Source organism: Capsicum annuum, chromosome 7, assembly GCF_002878395.1.
Source record: "Capsicum annuum cultivar UCD-10X-F1 chromosome 7, UCD10Xv1.1, whole genome shotgun sequence".
In the NCBI taxonomy this organism is placed as follows: domain Eukaryota; kingdom Viridiplantae; phylum Streptophyta; class Magnoliopsida; order Solanales; family Solanaceae; genus Capsicum; species Capsicum annuum.
In genome coordinates this window covers 219,413,086-219,430,943 of record NC_061117.1, presented here as the reverse complement: position 1 = coordinate 219,430,943, position 17,858 = coordinate 219,413,086, and the positions used below count along the sequence as shown (strand labels likewise).

Below are 17,858 nucleotides of genomic sequence, written 5' to 3'. Positions count from 1 at the left end.
TACATAGATAATAGCACCTTACTATAGCAGTCATGAAACTTCTGAACAAACGTTGCCAGTGAAATTTGATTATACAAATTAAGGTTCAAAGGAAAGTTATAAGATCGTTCGAACTGAGTCTGAATAAAATCTATTATATTATAAGATACCAAATTATAGTTTGTGGAAAATAAGTGGAGCACCATACTGAGGCTGCGTGATTAGGGAGGATTGAGGAGCATGTGTGTAGGATGGAGACAATTCGAAAGAGAAGCTTTGTAGGATCATAGACAAAGCCATTTTTGCTTCTAACATGGCAAAATTTTGTCCAATGCATATTCTAGGACCCCAGGCAAATGGAAAATATGTAACTTGACCCTTTGTTGCACTTGATATTCCTTCTTTAAATCTCTCTGGATTGAACTTGCTTGCATCTTCACCCCATATCTCTTTATCATGATGCAATATGATCGTTGGCAACGAGATTAGTACACCAGCTGGTATAGATACTTCTCCTAGTGCAATGTCTTCATTAGTTCGTCGGGCAAGTGTTGCTATCGGGGAATATAGCCTTAATGACTCGTACAAGATCATCGTTACCTGCAACAGAAATGCTCCTCCATCAGTGATATCAAGCATCAACGAGACCTGTTAAAAATTACCATTATATTAATGGCTATCGTTCACTGGGACTTCGAATGACAACTCCCCTATCATCAGGTCACCCGACTTGACCTTCTAGCACTGAGCAGGCGTTAGCCCTCATAAGTGGTCTTACGGTAAACAGTCATCCGGACCTGATCAGTGTGAAACCCTTTGCGAGGAGGCACCCCTTATCCCGAGTTACGAAGCTACTTTGTCGAGTCCTAAATTTTTGTGGGTAAACTAATTCCTATAGGTGGAGTACTCCTCTAGCTTGTAGCCAACATACGAAAAGTTATTGGAAAGGAGATCATCCCTGCCGTGGAAGACATAATTCTCTAATAGCAGGAATACGGAGTTCAAGTCTCACCCCCACCGATCGTTAAGCAAAAGAAATTCACACTTGTTAGTAGAAGAGTCCCCCTTTCTTTCCTAAGGAAGCCATAGCATCTTCCAGTACAGTATCAAAGCTACAGTATAATAATGGGGGTATGATGGTGTAGAAACTGAACCAACCAACTAGAACACTTACAACTCTAGACGATTTTATCCATCAAAACCGGGGATTCTTTGAGATGGTCACACAATTCAACATGGTGTTATAACACAAGCAGAATCCCCGAGTTCCAAGTCTCACCCTACCTATAATCCAAAGAAATTTACACATGCTTGTAGAAGAGCACACAAAGCAATAGCGATAACAATGAAAGTGAATACCTTTGGCATATAAATTGAACCAACAAAACCAGAATACTTACAACTTTTAGATGATTTAATCCATCAAAATCTGGTTTCTGACTTCCGAAGACTTGCAAGACTTCTTCTCTGGCCCGTGCCTGCCAATCTTGACACCTGCTCAACAACACCAGAGTCCATAGGAGCCACACTGATGTAGTTTCCGCGCCAGCAAAATAGAATAGCTTGCATTCTTCAATGACCTCTTCGATGCTCATTCCAAAGTCTTTGTTTCCCTGCTGTTGAATTTCTTTAAAATTTGATTCCAGCAATATGCCTAATAGATCCTCATTATTGGCGTCGCCTGCTTCCATTGCCTTCAATCTTTTATCAACAATACCTCTGATTGAGGACCGAGCATCCTTATTTATTTCCTTCATTCTTCTGTTTCTCTTTGTTGGCAAAAATCTTTGAAATTGGTTTATAAAACAGAAAGCCAAAATGCGTTCACAAAAATCAGAACTAATCAATTTGCATTTGCTAATGAACTTTGTTGTTTCTTAGGAGATTTAAGTTACCTCCAGCCTGGGATATAAACTGAGCGTACAGCTTCAACAAAATGCTGAGATTGTTCCTTTTGAAGTTCAAAAATCTTTCGACCTTCTTCGTAACTACTGCCAAAAGCTGTCCGAGAGATCACATCACTACTCAATTGTTGAAGGTGAGGCCATACATCTATCTCATGTGAGCCTTCCACTGGAACAGTGTCTTCCCATTTGCGCAGCATCTCACTGCAGCTCAAGTAAAATGCTGGAAGCATATGCTGTTCGAGAAAATGGTGAACAAGGAAAAACGTCAAGGACACTAATACTTGAGCAGGTTCAGGAATACGCAAATTTGTGCCATTGCCATCTAGTATAAGTTGATGGTTAGATCAAAAGAAAGATCGTTTATATAACAATTAAGGTGAAGCAAATTCAGGAACAAACAGATCCATTCGACCATAATACATCTAAAAAATTATTCTGCCAAACATAATCCTCTCCGGATGCAGAAAGAGCAACATGGACTAATGGCCTGTCCAAGCCAAGAAACTTACGCAAAGCGAGTCTTGACAAATGATGATCCAGACAAGAGTCGACCTTTTGAACCATAAGATCATTCTCTGATTGTCTAACTCGAGCTAGGTAGCAGAAATCACTCGATATAGTCATATGTTGAATACACGCAAGTTCAGATAGAAAACGTAAAGAAGGAAAGTCAAAACGGAAATAAATCTTTAGCCGGAACACTAGCCAGAGAAGAAAGAGCGAGCATATTATCGATTGGTGGATGAACAATTAGGAAATGATCCAGGCGAGATCTGTCACTTTAGAACCATAAGATCCTTCTATGCTAGTCTAGCTCAAGTCAGAGAGCAGAAATTACTTGAAATAGTCATATGGAGGACACATAAAAGTTTACATTGAACGATAAGGATAGAAAGACTTAGCCAGAGCAGTAACGAGAGAAGCAAGAGCCTGCATTTATCCATCGTTAAATTAAGAACTGCGAACATAACAATTTCTAGTTGACCAATCGCAAAGTTGAAGGAGGAAGAGGGCAAAGGAAAGCAATGACAAACCTTTAACTTCTCTAGATGGAAAGCGGGATTGATGATTTTTCTATGTTTGGCCCATTTGTCTTCCTCAGAGCTTACTAATCCTTGTATAAGTAAGGTTCCCAATGGATTTACATGAGGCTTTTGAAACAAGTAGATTTTGGAGAGTACTTCCTTTATAAGCTCAGGGTCCATGATCAATACCTGTGGTCTTGGACCATGCCATATAAAAGAATTTTTCCCTGCAAGCATATGTCTCAGGATTAACTACTAATACAAATTTGGAAATGGACATTTATAATACCAAAAATTAGAAAGAAATGAACAAAGTGATCTTCAGAAGATAACTACATCAGCAGAACAGGCTCATACACCCTGAAAAAGTTTCCTACAAATACAGGTTAGGAATTGAGTAAAATCTTGCAAGTAACTATATCTTCTTTCAAGATTAGTTTGAAACATGTTTTTATTCATTTCCCGTCTCATGGAAAACCCTTTTCACTCTTTTTAGCCTTATGCCCCTGTAGGGATTATTTTGGTGATAGGTTCTACTTGAACTATATGATCCTATATGGTCAAATACCTAGCAATGAACTATGTTTATGAATAAATTCCTGGATAACAAGCCTAATGGTCTTTTTTTTCTTGATAAGATCGATATTGATTGTTGGGACGATTTTGATGATATTAATAGTGAACTTGATACGGAGCTGAAACTGCTGACTAGGATGAACAGGCTAAGTGTGGATATGATGCCGGAAATAGATAGATTTTATATCACCCTTCAATTCGAATTAGCAAAAGCAATGACACGTACAACTAAGTAAACTTTAATCCAAAATTTTGACAAATTAAACTCCTTATCGATCTAAGTCAGTTGGAATAATTCAGAATAGGTGATATATCAATACAAGAAATGATTGTGGAGCTAAAATTATCAGCTAAGGCTTCGGACAAACCAAGTAGCTTCTGCTTAAACTGCTTATTTTTATTTGGAATTTCATTAAATATTTATTTCAAATCCGTGCTCCATCTGTGAAAATAAATGAGACAGTGAATAGATAACAAATTAGTGAATTTAATCTACTACTTATACAACAACTTAGTCGCTATTTTCATCAGATTATCAATAAAAGAATTACATGTATTTATCAAATAAGTGACCTGATAATGTAATACGTATTATTTTTTTGGTTGAAAATTTACCATATTTCTTGATGGTTTCAAGAAAGAAAGGCACCATTCTTGGGGTTATATCATGATCAGACAGATTCATAGGCTTTGAATTAGCTTCCTCAATCATCCTAGAAGAATCTTTCAAGTCACCATACAATATTCTGTATGAGTTTCCTTTTAGACCTTGTTTCCTCAACAACTTCTCCAACTTTTTTGATCTGAACCAAACCCAATTCAACACTCTCCATAGACACACAAACCAAGTAAATGTTATGGCAGCACAACATACTGAAACTATCATTTGAAGCTTGTCCATTTTATTTGAGTAAGAACTAGTAGCTTCTTAGACTTGAATAATATAATCTACTATTATATCCCAATTTTATACAACTTTTCCTTCGTCATTTTCTAAAAATGATAAGTACAATATTTTTCTATAATTAATAATAATTTAATTTTAAAATGTAAGTTCATCCTTAATAAAATACTTCCACCATTTCTAAATAAATGTATTTCTTTTAACTTGGACAAATACTTTAATAAACTACTCGCTTCTAGAAAATTAAAAGTAACTATCAATTAATCTTTGATTAAATTTCATCTCTTTTCACATTGACATTAATTATTATATTAAATTTAAAGACGTAGTAAACAGATTATAATTAAAATATTTTTAAAAATTTAAACATATACTATTTATTTAATAATAAAATCACAATAAAAAATAACTTATAAAAATAAAAAATTTATAGCTACATAAATACTTATAATTTATTTTAATTCTCTGCTCAATTTGTCTTCAGAAAAATTCAATCTCCGTTTTATAATAAATGAATTGTTGGATTTTGACACACATATTAAGAAAAAAAAATATTAAAGACATAAATTTAATACAACTTTCCATTTTTATCCCAAAAAAGAAAAAGTTGACCTTATAATACCTTTTCAAAAGTTAATTAGTTGTCAAATCATAAAGACAAATTTGAAAAAAAAAAAATAATGATTCACTTATTTTGAAACATCAACAAATACCCCTAACAATTTATTTATTCTGAAACGAAGAGAGCAGAATTCTCTGACTATCTCATCAAAGACTATGGGAATGGATCCTTCCTAGGATGGAGCCACCATCAATGACGAGCCAAGACATAGGTATGTGAAATTATTTTTTTCCGTACGGTATTTGGTACTCATTTTGAAATTCGATTAATCTAAATTCGCGCAAGATAGGACCTCACTTGGAGATAGTATTTTCTATCAAGACTTTTTTCATATTCAGAACTCGAACCCGAAATCTCTGATTAAGGAGGAGTAGGCCCATCCATTGCACCACATGGACGGTTCAAGCATATTTATGGCCTAAAGCGAAAATCAAACAGATGTTTCAAAATTTTAAGAAAAAATAATTTTCTTTTAATGAACTTTATCTTTAATATTATATAATTGATTTGATCTAATTATTCTTTTTTAAGTAATAATATAATCAATGCATTTAATATTTTTTAAAATATATTATTCTAGATATACGAACTTATTCTAATAATTCTTTCTTTTTATATAAAAAAAAAATATTTTTTTATAAATAATACTTAATATTTTAAAAATTTATATATATTATTATAAAAGATCCTCAAATTTGGGGCCCAAAGGCGGCAGCCTATTTTCTGTGAGCCGCCCCTGCCTTCAGTGGTGTGAAATTTTTCTTTGCGTGCACGCATGCAGTGGGTCACTGCAGCAGGAAAATTCAAGACACGGATCTTCATTTGTCCGTATTAATAAAAATGTGTAATACTATTTATTTAGTTTATAAAATTACTAATTAATTTATTACTTTATATTTATTTTATTTTTATTCTTCATTATTAATATATTTCTTTAAGTATTAAATTTAATAAAAAATAATATAATAAAATTGTTTTTATTGTTTATTATTTTTAAAGTTTTTTAATAATAGATGAATAAAAATAAATAAAGAAACGTAGATTTTCCGTTCACTTGAACGTGTTCATTTTGAACTTTTGTAATAATCAATGATTAATAGTATGAACATTTGAACGGTCAACAAATAAATTATTCTATGTGTCCACGTTTACTTATTCATCGTACTAAAAATAGATATTCAATTTTATTTAATTAATTTAAAATATTATTAAATAATTTATTACTCAGTTACTAGTTACTTTTATTATTAACTATAACATTTTTTAATGTATAACGATAACAATAAAAACATACCTCAATATATTCCCACAAAATAAGGCATGAAAATGATAAGTGTATGTAGTTCATATCACATCTTAAACGTGAGATAAAGAGGTTGTTTTTTATAGACCCGATTTAAGAAAAAAATTCTAGAAAAAATAGTGAAGAAATTAAGAAATAATAGGTATCAACACATCAAATAATAATATAAATAAGATTATTATTTTTCAGTGTGTTTTTTAAATAATAAAAGTATTATATTCAAAGTGTAATATAGTAAGTTGATCATTTTATTGTTTACTTCTTAAGGATGTCCCACTCAACATTAGAGCCGTCAATATGGGTCAGAATGGACTGGTCCGATCCGACCCGTAATTTGACGAAGTTGGGTTTCAGTTTTTGCAGTTCATTTAACAACATGATTTTTTTAGCCCGACCCGAATGAGCCCGTGGCTCGAGGGGTTTGAGCAATGTGGGTTGGGCTAGTGTGTGGACTGGCCCGTAAGTCAAATACATGCAACTATTTAGATTATTTATTAGTATTTTTTTTTTGGTTCGAAGCATATCTTGTCAAAAGTTATTTAATTTTGATATTAGGAGTATTTTTGGGACATTGGAGACTTGATTAACAAGTATTAACACTATATAATATTGTCTGGTAATATTTATATTTATTAACATTCTAAAATTAAATTATAAAATATTATTTTTTAAAAAGTGAGTTGGCCCATGAGGCCCGCAACCCACAAAGTAATGGTGCGGGCTTGGTATTTTTTGACCCATCATTTTGATGGGCCAGCCCGACTTGCCCCGTCAAAATCAAAGCCCGTGTAGACTAGTCCGGATGAAATGGGTCAACCCGTATTGACAGCTCTAGTCAACCATGGGTGGCTCAGGGATAAGATTAGTAAAATATTTGCTTTAAGCCCCCAAAATTTTGAGGCCTCAAAAATTTTAATAATAGCAAACTATATGATTTCAACTTCACTTGAAATAATAATGAAGATTATGAAATACAATTTTAAAAAATTATCTAAAAAAAAAGAAAAATTATCTCATTTTTACATGAAATATTTTAGAACTTTAAACTAAACAACTCAAACTTTATATTAATAAATAAAATTTTAACAACAACATCCAAGTTAATGCATTGCAAGCAAAAGGCTAATATCTTATTGACTAAAATTAGTCCTTACTTTTATTAATAATTATATTAATCTGTGAAGTTAAAGGTTATATGTATTTTAAAAATATGACACCAAAATAATTACTACGCAAGAACAAATAAGACAACTCTAAATTATTATAGTAGTATTCTTGTACGTATGTTTACATATGTAAGGGCCTCTTATTAAAACTTGACTTTAGGCCACTAAATTTATTGAGACGTCACTGACATTGTAGTCAACATGCATAAGTATAAATGGATGGAGCTCATTTAATAAAATTATAATAATTGGGAAAAGTTTCGATAGCTTTCACTAGTGGCAAATACTAAATTTTTGTTTAAGAAATTCGATATATAAAGAAGTAAACATATAAAAATTACATTGTATATAAAAGCAAAATGAACACCTGCTAAATTTAACCTACCTTATCATGCACTTTTAACATTTCTTTCAGTGTTGCTTTGCAAGCCCCCTAAAAAATAATGTGCATCTTCTTACTTTCGTTTTGAAGTTTAATTTTATGTAAATTTTATTTTTTAAAATTAATGGAAAGGTTCTTAAAAAGGTGTAAGCATTGAATAATTTATATTATAATATATTTTTAATACTCAAATAAAGAGTAAAAATAGAAATATTGTGTTAGAGTTGTGACTCGAATTTTGTTGATCCGGCCCAGAAAGTTTTGCGGTGCGCTCTATGTTTGTGATTTTCAATGGGGTCTGTGGTGGTAGTGTAGGAATCGGGCCTATCGGCCCGATCCCGGAGCCCACCACTGATTTCGCCCCCCGCGGTATGGACCTTTATGTTTTTGAGCCTAGGATTTATTTGTATGCACGCATTATATAAGTGCATTTAGTGGGTTGTTTTGGGTATTTTGAAAATACACACATTCTCCACATTGTACTCCTCTCCTTTCATAGTGAAATTCCTCTGCCTTTGCCCGTGATTTTTCCCGCAAGGGTTTTTACATAAATTTGTTGTGTTGTTCTTGCTTTTCTTTTACTTGTGGTTTGCTTTATTCTGCCCGATTCTAACAAACTGGTATCAGAGACTGTTCGATTGTTTTCTTGGGGATGACAACCATGAAGTATGATATTCCGTTTTTGGATCGCAACACCGGAGTTTCGTTATGGCGGGTTAAGATGCGGGTTGTGCTCGCGTAGATGGATTTGGACGGTGCTTTATTAGGGTTTGAGAAGATACCCTCATCGTGGTCGGACGAGGACAAACGACGTAAGGATTGGAAGGCTCTATCTCAGATCCACCTTCATTTATCCAATCAGATTCTACAGGATGTTTTGAAAGAGACCATAACCGCTGCGTTGTGGTTGAAACTGGAATCGTTATGTACGATGAAAATCCTAACAAATAAGTTGCATCTCAATCAACGACTTTATTCTCATCATATGTCTGAGGGTGCGTCCTTGGAGGATCACCTATCTGTATTTAAGAAAATTGTCTTTGATTTAGAAACTTTGGAGGTTAAGTATGATGAGGAAGATATAGGGTTAATTTTGTTGTGTTCGCTTCCTGCATCATACATGACCTTTAGGGATACAATTTTATATAGTTGTGATACCCTGACGATTGATGAAGTTTATGATGCGTTGTTCTCTAAGGAGATGGTCTCATTATTCGAGGAGAAAGGACTCGTAAGAGGAATTCTGGGGGTGATGACATGAATATGTCAAAATTCAGAAACAGAAAAAAAAACTGTAATTACTGCAAGAAGAAGGGCCATATCAAATCCGAGCGTTGAAAGTTACAGAATAGAGAGAAAAAAGAAGCTCCAAAATCGAAGAAAAATCAGCCAGAGAAGTCTGGTGAAGCCAGTTTTATTGAAGATGGCGGTAGTGATAAGAACTCTTGGTATTTTTTTATGGTAACCCCAAACCCTGTAAGGATTGAATTCTTGATTCAACTTGCATGTTTCATATGTGTCGTAATCGGGATTGGTTTACAACATATGAAACAGTGTCGTAATCGGGATTGGTTTACAACATATGAAACAGTCTCTAAAGGTGGTGTGTTAATGGGAAATATCACACCTTATAAGATAGCTGGTTTTGAAATAATCAGGATCAAGATGTTTGATGGAGTTGTGAGGATAGTTGGTGATGTGCGGTATGTCCCAGACCTGAAGAGAAATCTTATTTCCTTGAGTACCCTTAATTCGAATGGTTATAGGTACACTGGTGAAGGTGAAGTCCTAAAATTTACTAAAGGTGCTCTTGTTGTGATGAAAGGACAGAGAAAGTCTGCAAATTTGTATATCCTGCAAGACTCTACTAGTACAGGTGATGCAGCTGTTTCTACTTTCTATTTATTAGAAAGTGATGTTGCTAAACTTCGGCATATGCGCTGGGGCATATGAGTGAAAATGGGATGGTTGAACTAAGCAGGAGAAGACTTCTTGATGGGCAGAATATTACCAAATTGGAGTTCTGTGAGCACTGCATTTTCGAGAAGCAGAAGAGAGTTAGATTCACTAAAGGCATCCACTCAATTAAGGGCATACTTGATTACATTCATTCTGATCTCTGGGGTCCTGCCAGAGTACCTTCTAGAGGAGGCGCTAATTACTTGTTGACTATTATTGATGACTATTCCAGAAAAGTTTGGGTGTTCTTTCTGAAGCAAAAGAATGATGTATTGCCTACTTTCAAGTGATGGAAGACCATGATTAAAAAGCAGATAGGGAAGCATGTAAAACGCCTTCAGACCGATAATGGTTTAGAGTTATGTTCTAATGAATTTAATGCTCTATGCAAGTCAGAAGGAATTGTGAAGCACTTGACAGTTCATCAAACTCTGTAACAGAATGGTGTGGCTGAACGAATGAATAGGACTATAATAGAGAAGGTGCGTAATGCTAGTTTACCCAAGTCTTTTTGGGCCGAAGATTCTTCCACAGCTTGTCTTCTTATTAACCGCTCTTCCTCAGTCGTGATTGATAAAAAGACTCCACAAAAGGTATGGTCTGGTTCTCCTGTTAGTTATTCTGATTTGAGGATATTTGAATGTCCTGCGTATGCTCATGTTGATAATGAAAAGTTGGAATCTAGATTTGTCAAGTGTTTATTTATGGGTTATAAGCCTGGTGTTAAAGGTTATAAGCTTTGGTATCCAGAAAATGAAAAGATTATAATTAGCAGAGATATTGTGTTTGATGAATTTGCCATGCTTCGGGCTCCCTTCGAATCTAGTGTTTCGCCTCCAGATGAACTTAGTGACACGAATCAGCAAAAGTCAAGCACCTATGTTGAATTACAGATTGGAGCAGAATCTACACTAGTGCCTACTTCTCAGTCTAACCCGGAGATACAGAGTGATACTTTTCATCTTCACCACTAGTGGTGCCACAATATTTTATTGCTAAAGACAGGCCTAGAAGAGATATTAGACCTCTTCAGAAGTATGCTGAATCTGATTTGGTTGCTTATGCATTGAGTGTAGCAGAAGGTATTGATTCTGATGAAGATCCTTCTTCTTACTCAAAGGCAGTTAGCTGTGCTGATTCCGGTCGATGGATGATTTCTATGCAGGAGGAGATAGAATCACTATATAAGAATAACACATGGGATCTGGTGAGATTGCCTAAAGATAAGAAAGTTGTCCGTTGTAAGTGGGTATTCAAAAAGAAAGAAGGAACATCGGGAGTTGAAGATGCTAGGTACAAAGCAAGACTAGTTGCTAAAGGTTACAATCAGGTTCTAGGTATTGACTTCACAGATGTGTTTTCTCCAATTGTAAAGCATAGTTCGATTCGAGTATTGCATGGTATTGTGGCCATGCATAATCTTACGCTTGAGCAGTTGGATATCAAAACTGCATTCTTATATGGAGAACTTGAGGAGGACATCTATATACAGCAACCAGAGGGCTTTGTAGTCTCAGGAAAAGAGGACTATGTATGCTTGTTGAAAGGGTGTCTTTATGGCTTAAAGCAGACGCCCAGGCAGTGTTATAAGAGGTTTGACTCTTTTATGACATCTCATATGTTTCAGAGGAGCAGCTACGATAGTTGTGTCTACTTCAAGGAGGTAAGTGATGGTTCATTCATGTATCTTCTCTTGTATGTTGATGATATGTTGATTGTAGCAAAGGATATAAAAGAGATGATAAAATTCAAAGCCCAGCTTAGTAAAGAGTTTGATATTGAGGACCTAGGAGCAGCAAAAAAGATTTTTGGCATGGAGATTCTGAGGGATAGAAAGAATTGTAAGTTATACTTGAGTCAGAAAAGATATATTGAAAAAGTGCTTCACAGGTTCAATATGTAAAATGCCAAGCCTGTTAGTACTCCATTGGCAGCTCACTTCAAACTCTCGGCCACTTTATCTCCAAAAAAAGATGATGAACGTGACTATGTCTCGAGTTCCATACTCTAGTACCGTCGGGTCTCTTATGTATGCGATGGTGTGTTTTCGATCAGATTTATCTTATGTTGTCAGTGCAGTTAGCAGATACATGGCAAATTCTGGCAAAGAACATTGGAAAGCAGTTCGGTAGATTTTCAGATACTTGCATGGATCTGCTGATGTTTGTTTGCAGTTTGGGCGAAACAGAGATGGAGTAATCGGGTATGTTGATTCTGATTTTGCAGGAGATCATGATAAAAGGAGATCCCTTACAAGCTATGTTTTTACCATTGGTGATTGTGCTATTAGTTGGAAGGCTACCTTACAGACTACGGTTGCTTTGTCAACTACTAGGGCAAAGTATGTGGCTATTATAGAGGCTTTCAAGGAAGCTATTTGGTTAAAGGGTCTGTTTGGTGAACTTTGCAAAGACTTTCAGATTACTTCAGTCTTTTGCGACAGTCAGAGCGCTATCTTCCTTACGAAAGATTAGATGTTTCATGAGAGGACAAAGTACATCGATGTTCGATATTATTTTGTGCGTGAAATTATTGCTCGTAGTGGTATTATGGTGAGTAAGATTAGTACTCATGATAATCCTGCTGATATAATGACCAAGACACTACCAAGTGCCAAGTTTGAGCATTGTTTGGACTTGGTTAGTGTTATCTGTTAAGATGTGCCCTTAGGAATTTCTGTGGAAGAGGTGGAGATTTTGTCTTAAAATGGATTTGAGTTCTGAATTAGAATTCGTGTCAAGGTGGAGATTGTTAGAGTTGTGACCCAAATTTTGTTGATCCGGACCAGAAAGTTTCGCGGTGTAATTTTATTTATTTTTTTTGTATGGGGTCTGTGGTGGTTGCGTAGGGATCGGGCCTATCGGCCCGATCTCGGAGCCCACCATTGATCTCGACGGGAGTGCGTGGGCAAAGCCCCCGCGGTATGGACCTTTATGTTTTGGGGCCTAGGACTTATTTGTATGCACGTATTATACAAGTGCATTTAGTGGGTTATTTTGGGTATTCTGAAAATACACACATTCTCCATATTGTACTTCTCTCCTTTCATAGTGAAATTCCTCTGCCTCTGTTCGTGATTTTTTTCGCAAGGGTTTTCACGTAAATCTGTTGTGTTGTTCTTGCTTTTCTTTTACTTGTGATTTGCTTTATTCTGCCCGATTCTAACATATTGAAGAACATCAATATTAATATATTGAATGATAAAGTATTGTTTAAAAGAATGAGCTATGTTATTTGATAAACTAATCAGTAAAAACTGACAAATACTACAAAATTTTTGTATACAATGTAGAATTAGTCAAATATATGAAATTATTTTGAACATAGATGACATAAAACGTATAAAAAGAGAGATGCATAGTAATTTATTTACTTTTTTGTGGGGGTTTGAAAATTATATAAATTCAGCTATGACTTTAAACTAGTACTAAAAACATCGAAAAAGGTAAAAACTGAAATATTTTTATTCCAATTACGCAAAAATTTTGTACAAAATATTTTATGCCCAATATTTATATTTGAGAAAATAGAAAACAAATAACTGTTAAAAGAAAATAATAAATACATACAAATGAATTAAATTGACTAACTAGTTTCGGTTAGTGAGGCTCAATTGCCAGTTAGAATGAAAAAGATCAAAAATGCTCATTAAATAGAACAAGAAGTGAAAAAGGGGAACTTTTAAAAAGCTACAAAAACATCTGCAAGAGAGAATCAAACCCGCAACGTTAGCAATGGCATGAACCCGCTTGACCATTGAGCTATGTCTTCAATTGTTTTGAGGGTTCATGAAAATCATAATTTCTTATAATTCAAATTTAACTTTATGTATAATGTAATTTTTTGATTAAGGAGGTTTGGGCATATTTCATTAAATGAATACAATTTATTATGATTAAATATGCCCTTAAATTTTGCGAAAATGTTCAGATATATTCATCGTTAAAAGTTTGGCTTATCAATGCCCTTGCCGTTCAAGTTTTGGTTCATATATACCCCTGTTGTTAAGTTTTAAATCATATATATCCCTTGTTGCTAAGTTTTGGGTCATATATATCCCTATCGCAGTTAATTGCTTTGCTAACATTTTTCAACCCACTTTTTTTCTTTAAAAAATTATATTTGACACCTTATTTTTTTATTGCAACTATATATAATTAAATCCACCCTTCTTCTACACATTGAACGTCCGTCAAATGCTTTCATATACCTCACAATCTCTTTGGATTTTCTCTAATTTGTCGAAACTCTTTTGTTGTATTTTCAGATTCTTGCAGAACCGTTTCTCTCATACATACATACATACATACATACATACATACATACATACATACATACATACATACGTACGTACGTACGTACGTATGTACGTACAAAAGATATCCTCTTAATTGACAGCTTATTTTTGTTGTCTTTATATGAGTTGCCTCTTTTACACTTCTACATCGCAATTTCTCACTTGAATTTTTCTTATTCTTCTTATTCTTGATATTGGAATTGATGGTGGTGTGAAAGAAGAAGTCATTGATATGATACTAAATAATTTACAGTTGGTGAGTACTTTAATTCTTGATTTTTATCGCAATTTTGCATTGAGTTTTTATGGGGTGTTCTTGACTTTTTTTCATTTTTTACTTGATTATTCTTGGGGTTATGCAAGCATCGAAAAACACAACAAAGAAATTTCGGCAAATTAGAGAAAAATCAAAGAAATTGTGAGGTATATAAGAGCATTTGATGGATGGTTATTGGTTAATGTGTAGAAGAAGAGGTGAATTTAATTATACGCGATATGACAATAAACAAGAGATGCGGAAATATGATTTCTTTAAAAAAAAAAAGAAGGAAAAAAGGGGTTGGAAATTTTAGTAAGGCAATTAACAGCAACATGGGTATATATGACCTAAAACTTGATAATAGGGGTATATATGATCCAAAAGTTAGACAACAAGAGTATATATAACCCAAGACTTGAAAATTGAAAGCAATAGCATTAGTGAGCTAAACTTTTAATGGATGGTACATCTATACATTTTCTCAAAGTTTAAAGGACATATTTGATTGTTTTCCCAACTAATTATATATATTATCTAATCATAATTAAATGATAGTTATATGTACATATATTCAAATAAATATCATGCATTTGTTTGATGTAAGTCATGTAACACGTCGTTCCAGCAAGTAATATACCTTTTAACAACTACGTCACTGATTTGATGGTCTGATCCTATATAAAAGAATCGATTCTGACTGTAGAACACAATTTATTTTTTACTCTCACTTAACACAATTTATTTTTTACCCTCACTTCTCCTTCAATTTTGAAGAAGGAAAAGAAAATTAAATATATTGCACTAAACGATTGTTCATTAGATTAAGAGAAAATTAACATGTCATCGAGATCTCCCTGTTAAAAGGTTCTTTCATAAATATAACAAAAGAAAACATAACGACACACACCTTTCAATTCAATCCAAAAATAATACTAGTAATATCAAAATAAAATACATTCTTAATTCAACCAAAATACAACTTTAGAAACAGAAGATAAAATAGGAATTACAACTAATTTATTGGACTAGCTGTGGACCCACTCGCTTTATCCACTTATTATACTGGACACTAATCCTTACAACAATAACATGTTCGTGTAACGTCGGAGTCTGAGATAATAGTGTGTACACAGACTTTTAACGAAAAACATTTTTTAAATCCTGCTGTAAGTTACCTTCCAACGGAATTCATCTGCTTCTTCATCTCGAACAAAAGTGTAGGCCTTGAGATTTCCATCAATTTCTAGTCTAAGATATGTCAATGTTGTGTTGTAATTGACAAAAGCCATAACATGTGAACTTCTCTTTGTTGATTTTGCCAATCTATAATCCAATTTCAGCCTTTGATTCCCAGCATTCAATTTTACTGATTCCAAAGTGCTATTACCATAATTGAACCAAGCTAATTCGACATCTAGCTTAGTCCCCTTGTAGACACCAAACAATCTTGGCTGCACCACCAAGCTATAAGGCCCGTTCGCATTGTTTTTCACCGAAGCCCGGCTCACGAGCTTATTTGGGCCGGACAAACGTAGTGTTTGGCCCACTAGTAAAGTATCCGTGGGATAGTTGAAACTCTGCCAGAGGAATTTTCCCTTGGAGTCATGTAGCACCATGTTACCGTTAGGCAACAACTTGAACCCTGTCACGCCCTTATTGGCCGTGTTTGTTTGCCATGCAATTCGACCGTCGGCATCAGCCAATACGAGATTTCCATCTGTCCCAAAAGTGAAAGTGGCGTTTTCTTTAACGGGGTTTCCCCTGTTAGCTTCCCACACCCAACGCATGAGTGATTCAGAACGGACGGTGCCCATTCGCAACGCTAGTGTCCATGCATTAGGTGTTGTGTTGTAGAAACAGAGCTGAAACGGAGTAGTGGCGATACGAAGAACGCGATAATCAGCGCTGTATTCGACAATATAAGGTCCTAATTCGCCTTCGTTGACGAATTTGAAGGTGTTTTCAGCTGGAACTTGGGCAATGCAAGAAAATATTTGGGAGAAAAGAAATAGAGAGACAAAAAGTGTAGTCCATGAAGGAGACATGTTTCTTATCTTAGTTGTTGGATAATTGATATGATGTATTGGCTCTTGCCCTTGGTATTTATAGATGAATGGGCAAGGATAATTATATTAGTTATATATTCTGTTAATCTGAATCGTTAAGATTTTTTGATTGACAAGATATAATAAAGTAATATACTATGATCATAAATGTATACTCCAATTAATAATACACAAGTTGGGTTGTCAATTGAAAACCAGTCAATGTTGAGGTGCTGTTCGCATAATTATGAGTTTACGGTGTACGGGGAAGCAACTGGATATGAGTAAAAAGTACAGGTACATGCTGCATTTATTGACCTTATATTCATGTAGTGACTCAATTTTATTGTCTCATCAAGAAAGTCATTTAATTTTAAATAATTGACCTTTATAGTCCCTCGTATTTATTGTATTTTAAGTCACTTAACTTTATAAACATAGCTTACGTGATTATTACTCTTGAAAATATAATTTTCAGTACCTATATAATAACGTGACAGCTATTCAATAGTACTTCCTTCATTTTGTATTAGTTGATCTTTATGAATTTGACACACTCATTAAGAAAATATTAATTAGAAATTTATTTTATCAAATTAACCTTATTAATTATGCTTTGAAAATATAAATTTGAGTAAATACATTTTGTTTAGTCATTTAATGTTGAGGGTGTAGTATTGAAAGAACATAATAAAACCCTCTTGATTTCATCAAAGAAATAACTAAATTAAAACAAATATTTTTAAAAAGAAGGTCAACTAATATGAAATGTAGGAAGTACAAATTTTGTGATCCAATTAATTTATGTTCGAACTGAAACCTTTTTTACTTCAAAGTTAAAACCCGTCATACCCAATACTAATGTGATCTATTTTCTAAAGCTCAAATCAAAACTATCTAATTAAAGATTAAAGAAAAATTATTTATCACTTTATCATAATCTTTAGGAATCATTTGGTAGAAGGAATAAGAATAACTAATATCGAAATTAATTTCTGGATAAACTTATTTCATGTTTGATTGAAATATATATATATATATATAATGTATGGAACAATTCATTCCAAAATTAATTATCTAAAAAATATAATATTATTTTTATTCTATCTTAAAAATAAAATAATTAATTCTGAGATATCTAATTTCAAAATAACTTATAGTCAACCAAACATAATATTCTTCTCTAAACCAATCAACCTCTACAAATTTCCTTTTTGGTGCTCACCACAAAAAATGTGAAAAGTAAAGTGAGATAGTGTTCCTTGCTTTGATAAAGTCGACCTATGCCACTTGTCTCCGACATTAGTCTTCCGATAAAAAAGGATTGAGGCAGCTCTTGGAGAAATTACTCACGTTCATATTTACTTGTTTAATTCAAAAATTAATTTATTTTATTTTTATTATTAAATATTATTCATCTTCCAATATTTAAAT

The 17,858-nt window shown here is 33.8% G+C and overlaps 2 protein-coding genes across 2 annotated transcripts; both read right to left on the bottom strand.

The window, feature by feature from the left end:
- Positions 1–52: 52 nt before the first annotated feature.
- On the bottom strand, positions 53–4,572 carry LOC107878597 (cytochrome P450 CYP72A219). The gene is made up of 5 exons (XM_016725643.2): positions 4,103–4,572; positions 2,921–3,138; positions 1,875–2,119; positions 1,380–1,764; positions 53–579 (listed from the first exon to the last, which is right to left on the bottom strand). Exons 1-5 carry the CDS (start codon positions 4,386–4,388, stop codon positions 154–156), a joined length of 1,560 nt encoding a protein of 519 aa, XP_016581129.2. The 5' UTR covers positions 4,389–4,572; the 3' UTR covers positions 53–153.
- A 10,721-nt stretch (positions 4,573–15,293) lies between these two features.
- On the bottom strand, positions 15,294–16,429 carry LOC107878595 (epidermis-specific secreted glycoprotein EP1-like). The gene is given in 1 exon segment (NM_001325115.1): positions 15,294–16,429. A coding segment is annotated over 1 exon segment (891 nt). The 5' UTR covers positions 16,425–16,429; the 3' UTR covers positions 15,294–15,533.
- Between the last annotated feature and the right edge of the window lie 1,429 nt (positions 16,430–17,858).